The 7,050-nt window shown below is 42.4% G+C and overlaps 1 protein-coding gene across 1 annotated transcript; it reads right to left on the bottom strand.

The window, feature by feature from the left end:
- Positions 1-858: 858 nt before the first annotated feature.
- On the bottom strand, positions 859-7,042 carry IL12B (interleukin 12B). The gene is made up of 6 exons (XM_010145030.1): positions 6,961-7,042; positions 5,397-5,678; positions 4,431-4,548; positions 3,249-3,439; positions 2,300-2,445; positions 859-984 (listed from the first exon to the last, which is right to left on the bottom strand). Exons 1-6 carry the CDS (start codon positions 7,040-7,042, stop codon positions 859-861), a joined length of 945 nt encoding a protein of 314 aa, XP_010143332.1.
- Between the last annotated feature and the right edge of the window lie 8 nt (positions 7,043-7,050).

Raw genomic sequence — 7,050 nt, 5'->3', positions numbered from 1 at the left:
GAACCAATGAAGTCTGGATCCACAGACAATTTGATCTCATTGCAAGGGTTTCAACAGAGCTACAAGTTTACAACTTTTCAACAGTGTGATTCAGGAATATTTGGAGGTCAGGGAACATTGCATCTACATCTAATTGAAAATAAAACACCCCAAGATTACAAAACAGAAGAGAAAAAGATGAATAAATCTGCATAATTCTTTTTGTGGTTGATCTGAAGGAGGCTATTTCCACATTTAAAAATGTGCTCTGACCTAGGCTGAGAATAATTCAGAGCTGTCAGAGAATGATAATCGATTCACAGAATAAGAAAACAGACATTCCTAGGACTAGGAGAAGCTGCTAATAGCTTTTCTTTCTCATAGTAAATCTCTTCCCTCTCTCTTTCTCACTCCCTTTCTCATTTTACTGGTAAAACTTGGCTGTATGTGGATTTTCTGCCGTGTTTGGACACTCAGCATTGATTCATAAGCTATCAATGAACAGAGAGGATAAAAATGAGCATGGGTTACATCGGCAATGGCCAAATGCTCATGTATTTCTTACACAATATTTTATAATTGCTTAGTTAGGTGGAAACCTACCCATGTCCATGCTCCTCCATCCATTGTTTCCTCTCTGATTTAAATGGATTCTAATTGTTTCCTCAATTACATTTTTTTTAAAGAGAGTCATGGTTTAGACAGCCCAGTACTCTTACATTTTTGTCTTACAGATTTTAATGAAAAAATGTTCAGGAGACAAAAATGGTTATGAGGACATCTGAAATAAATAACTATTCAGTAGGCGGAAGTCCGTAACTCCTTACTCTCCTAGGTAAAGAGTCATCCCTGCTCCTGCAGTAGAAGGCTCTTTAAGTCTTACCTGCAAAGCGAAGACCACTCACTCCAGGATGAATTGTAATAGCGATCCCTGGCCTGCACAGAGATCTTGTCTTTTGACCCAGTCGTTGGAATCTGAATAGACTGCTCATCGGTGTCAGAGACCTAGGAACAGGGCACAGCCCCATCAGCGAATCACAAGAATCAAGCAGAACATACAATAAAGTGCCAGATAGATTGCAACAGGCACACGTAACTCAAAAAACCCCGCTGGTAGTCTGTTGGTACCAATCTTCACCCACAGATACTGAACTCATGAGGACTCGTCAGAACTTGAGCCTCAGTAGAAACAAACTAAAAAGCCCACTTTCCACCAAAGTTAGTGCTGGAAAGTGATCCAAACCCCAAACTGAAACAGTCATTTAATTAAAAGAGGTTGTTTGTTTGTTTATCTGGGAGTTTCTCTTTTTTCTTCTTCTCTCAGAGTGAGAACCCTGAAAGACAGAAGTTGCTGCTTTTCAGTGTCATTGAAATTTCCGCTGAGGACTTGTGGCTGACACAAGACGCAATCCGTAGACTTACCAGTTTCTCTACCTGAGTGATTGCACAAGGGGACTCTACTCAACCCAAGCAGTCAGTACTAGGGGACTGGCCCCATCTGCTGGTACAGACTTGCTTATTTTTTAATCGATTTAACCAGCTGACAAACTGGAACGATCATTATTCTTTTCTCCTCTGATTGCTGGACCAAGGAAGAGCAGCACTGCAGTTAAGGTCAACTGCTCTGTGGTCAAGTGGCTTGTGTATTTCTTTCCAGTTCTGCTGTTGATTTCTTTTCCAGCCTAGGCAAATCGCCATACTGTCATCGCGTACCCTTTAGTGTATCCATGAGCATTGGCCAAGGAAGCAAAACCGTTGTGTGATTTATAGCTAATACAGAGTAGAAATGTTTCGTTAACAATTAACTCACAACTGGAAAGTGAGTGGCAGACTGCAGTCTTCGCCAGTCTCCACAGAAATGCTACCAAATGAGTCATTGATTCCCTATTTGCCAATTCACCTATGAAGAAAGTTTGAGTTACCCAGGTACAAACAACAGACAAGGAAATCCGTGCAACAGATCCCAGACTTCTAGATTTGGAAACTGGGATTTTCCCACATTAGGACTGACACAACCTACTAATGAATTAGTAAATACTTTTCTCATGCTAGAATACCTATGCAATGCTGGGCACAATTTTATCTCCCCAGTTACATCAGGGTTGCATCCACCCCAGAGTGTGTTGTTTGGATCTTATGACTCACAGAACTGGGAAGGATGTGGGAAGGATGTCTTTTTCTGCCAACACAAACTTGCCACATTTGGGTCTCAGCACCTTTTTTTTTTTTTTTAAGTTTAGTTCATTATTCCTGGGTATTAAACTTTATTTACACTGTCTTTTCAAGCAAGAAAGTTGTGTTTCAAATGTTGTATCTCCACCTGAATTCTGCGTGTCTTTGTATTTTCAACTTTGACCCTGAAAGTCAAAGGGAAGTAGGTCTTTGGTGAGCTCCATGTTCTGGGATATGTCCAGGTCACTGTTCCATTTGAGGCCACATACTGACAGTGGGGCGGATCAGGTTTTACTGCAAGAGAAAACAGAAGGAAATAATTCACATTAGCAGCATAGTATCAGGTGTTGCTGTACTACTGTTGATAGTTTTACAGGAATCAGCTTTGGGAGCCTCCATGAGATTAAGGGAGGAGCAGGCAGGATATGGAAAAGAACCGTAGTAGGCTTCTTACAGAAAATTAAGCACACTCCCAGAGGCTCTCTGAGGAAGATTTTTTTTTCCTGGCTTGTTGCAGAGGACTCTTTTGGACACAGAGGAATAACTTCAACCCCTACTGATTATTAGGGCATTTAGCAAAACCTCTGTTTCTTTAGGATGCTGCTTCATTTTCCTGTGTCCTGTGCCATCATGGTCACAACTGGTCTTCTTATTTCCTGCCAGTTTCTATTAACCTGCCCTGGATGCCTGTCTGTAAGAGTGGATCTGGAGGGAAGCACACATAGCGTCAGCTGTGACCTGCGTAACTCTGCTGTCCTCAGAAAAGAGCCGGCTGGGTTATTCTCTAACTTCTCCCACATTCTCCTTCCAAAACATGTCCATCTAGTAGAGAAGGCTACAGAAGCTTCTGGGAGGTGTGGGGGTGAGAGGATTGGAGGTCACAAGCTAGGGAGATGTTGCTTCTTCACTTCCTCATCCTCTTCCTGACCGTTGTTATGATTTGTTTTGCCCTGTTCCTGTAACTGTGGGCTTGATAGAGATTTACAGTAGAACAGGGCAGGGATTCCCAAGCTTGGTTTGATCAGATACTGTTGTTAGTTCCACTATCAGCAGCAAGGATAAATCTAAAAGATAACCATGAATCCTGGTCTACTCACTGATATCTCTGATGAAGAAGCTGCTAGTGTAGTTCTCATATTCCACCTCATCAATGACCTCCAGAAACATCTCAATTGGCTGGTGCTCTTCAGCAAACGGACAGTAGTTTTCTTTCTGGCACTGGGCTGTGTATTCAGTCACTGATTTATCCGTGTGAATTACAGGGCTGCTGCACGTCACATCTTGAGAGCTGAATACAGAACAGAGAAATGTACTGGAAATGTTGGTTTGCTCTGAAAATTTGTTGCCATAATAATAACATGCAATTGGTAATGTTTTGATGTTGCCTGTATTGTTTTATGGCTGTGCTTCAGCAGCTGCAGAAACAGTTCAGTGGAAGTTCTTACATATTCAGTGCTGCACTACATATTAATGTAAAATCACAAAAGCTCCCCTGCTTAGTAGAAGAAATCAGTGTTTAAACCTAAACCAGGATATCTCGGTTTTATTACCCCTGTCCCATGACAAGCTCTAGTGTCTCTGTTCCTTAGCCCTTTCCAAAACCTTGCTGGAAGAAATAAGGGAAGGCTAAAACGTATCCATTGGGAAATAAATAACAATTGTCATCAATAAAGTACTACCTGAATCTGGTTCTATTTTTACATTCAGCAAAATAAAACACTTTGCATTTGTTTCTTCTGTAATGGACTGAAGTGACTTGTGCTCAAGCACTCCATGTTTTGGAGAAACCCCAAAGAGTAGTGGGAGGTAGGAAATCCCCACAAGGTTCCCCTCATATTTCCCTCGCAGGTTTCTGCAGTGTTCCTCAACGGAGACTTATCAGTGGACATGTGGCTTTTGCAGTGGGTGCAGCCTCCCACTCCCTTAATTCTGCTGGATCTGCTGTGAAGGGACTCAGCGCTATGATTGTTTCTGCTTTTGGCTCAACTTCCTCTCTCTCCCCTGCGTGAACTGTTTTTGCTATTGCTTAACTGTAGCAGCTGTAACAGTCCAGTGGGAGTTGTTCCATTTTCAAGTCTTCTGACCAACTTCCATGCCCCTATTAGTTAAGTTAGCCCCAGTGGTGACTGAAAACATTTTTCAGATGTTCAGACTCTGGAAATGGGATTCCTCTCCTACTTGTCCTCTGTAGCCTAAAATCCAGGATCTCCTGTACTGAGTGACAAAAAGGGCTGTTCCAGCTTTACTGTGAGGTTGTTAAGGAATTTACAAGCCTTTACCCTTTTAGACTTCTGATTGTGAACTTCACATTTGGACTCTCATTTTCTGTCATCCATGAACATATGAAAATTCCAGAGTAGTTCTTTGCCTCACATTTTAAAAATGTCTTGTTTGGTTCTAGAGAGAAAAAGAAAGAAAACATTATTTACTCTTTTTGCCAAAACGGTCAAAGCGGAGAGAAAACAGTAATTCAATGGACTCCCATCTGCCTTGGCAGGTGGTGGGTACATCGGCAGACACAGTCACGTGCTGCCTCTTGGGCAGCCGCCTGTAGTTAAAAACCACATAACCACAGTTAGTGGCTGAAACCTGGTTTACGTGGCACCACATTGACTGCATCTACGTGGCTATTGACAGGAGCTGGAGCATACCCAGGCTGTTGCAGAGAGGATATATGGGTCCAGGAGCCAAGGGAAACAGTTTCTGGCACTACAGTGAAGGAGTGAATATGAGACTTAGATGAGTGAGGTTCATGCAGAAAATGCAAATCACAGGCTTGTCCCAGTGGGTTAACGGTGAATGGCGAAGCCCAAAGGACAGCACTTAAAATCCTGGTCAGTCCCTGGTTCTGTCAAATCCTGTAGCCCTGGTTTTGCAAACCCTCTCCTGAGTCCTGGGTCTGTGAGATGGAGGCAAAGCAAGTCAGATGTTGCCTCACCAGAAAAGCAGTGGTGTGGTATTGATGTTACCGTGTATCTAATCATTCCTACCCTCACTCCATCCTATAGGTCTAGAGAGTCCTAAAGTAATCCCATGGTAACCATTTTCTGTGCTGCTCATCAGCTGCACCATATACAGACCCACAAAAGTAATCATTTGTCTTTCACTGTCAGTAAAGCATTTGAAGAGGACCCATTTTACAACGAGTATTTCTCATGTATTTCTCCTGAGAGCTCCCTCTGGTCCTCACAAAACCCCAGTGCACAAAACTGAGCAAGATACATTGCACCATCTTGCAACCATACCTGTAAAGCTTCTCAGAATTGACCTTATCATTTGCCCATTGGAGTCTATTTTAGTTATGAGGAAGAAATCATAGCTGACGATTTCATGGGTATCAGCTGTCAGACAGGTGTAGTTGCCAGCATCTGGGAACTCTTTCACTTCGGCAATCAGAGTCTTTCCAGTTCCCTTCAGTTCAGTGCCCTTTTTCCAGTAAACTGGCAGAGCTTCATCAGATGTTTTACAGGTGAGCTCCACTCTTGTAGCTGGCGTCTCATCACTCCACTCTGATTCTATGACGTATACTGGATGTTGCAGAGAAGGACATGTTAGCAGCTACTCATACTTAACAGTGTGAAGATTGATCTGAGCCCTGTTCCTCAGCTCTACTCTCCTGGAAAACTGCTAATCTCTGGCTTTCTTGCCCAAGGACTCACCATCACCTGGAAATCTTTGCCATAAGAAGAGGCTACACGTAGAAATTTGCAGTGTATCTAGAACCTGCTGACCAATAGGGATGACATTTTCATGGAGTAAGTATTTTTTTTCCCCATGTTCCCTGAGAATCTTACAGTGGTGGGAAGTAGGCAGGTACCGTTGTTGTAAAGATGACAGGACACACTGCTCCCAGGTATTCCTCTTGCATGGGGCCTGTGACCTTAGCTGACAGAATGGCATGTAACCCCCCCACTCCATACTACGATGCTTGCTGTGGTGCGAAGCTATGACGCTTCGCCCTCTTCGGCATCAAAGGTGTGCAAGTGAGCACTGGGAAGGAAGGGAGCTCTGCGTACATGGTTTGTATGTGCCTGTTGCTGATGCTGTTTTCCATTTTCTTATCACCCTGGTCCCAGCGGAGTGATTACTAAGAGATGGGGGATCGCTGAGCTACAGCAGAGCTAAGTGAACCGCAACAGGGAGATGCGGTCCTCTAAATGCCAAATGCTGGAGTGCGCTGCTGGCACTTTACAAGACACATCACAAAATAACTTGGAACAGCAGACTCGATTATCTGAATTTAGCCCAATTTTCTGGTAAGTTATTAAAAGTATTCATTTGTTTATTATTGACCCTTTATTTTTACAAATGTATTTACATTAAGTTATTTACCGATAAAGTGGGATATATTATTCCTAGGTTTTAGGTTTTACTGAGAAATAGCCTTTTTGACAACTAGTTCTTCACTTCTTTGTTTGTGGGCCTAAGTCAGAACATACTGTTTCTGCTTCCAGACTGCATGATTGGAACTTTTGAAACAAGGGACCAGGGAATAGGACATAAGACAGTTTCAAATGTAAATATTCAGAATGGCTGTTGTACGATGTTCTAGGACTTCTAAATATTTTGTCCATTAATACCAATTAGTTGGCTAATTATTCTCAAACAAATAGAAAGAACCTTGGCCTAAGAAACTGTACTTAGTTATAATTAACTATATGATAATTGACTATATAATTATTTAAACTATATAATAATTATAATTGCTGACATCATAATTAACTGAGCTTGTGGACAGAAGTATATCTGAACGACCCTTGTGTCCTGCAGTCAGTCAGCTGCAGGTCGCAGTAAGTGAAGACCACTTACCATTTTCCCTCAGTTTCCACTGTGCTTCCACAAGGGCAGCAAAGGAGAGCAGTGAAAGTAAGGCAAAGAGCAGGTGAGACATCTGTAGGG

Source organism: Buceros rhinoceros, unplaced genomic scaffold (assembly GCF_000710305.1).
Source record: "Buceros rhinoceros silvestris isolate BGI_N320 unplaced genomic scaffold, ASM71030v1 scaffold15151, whole genome shotgun sequence".
NCBI lineage: Eukaryota > Metazoa > Chordata > Aves > Bucerotiformes > Bucerotidae > Buceros > Buceros rhinoceros.
Note: the sequence above shows the minus strand (reverse complement) of the source record. Positions and strands in the feature narration are given on the sequence as shown.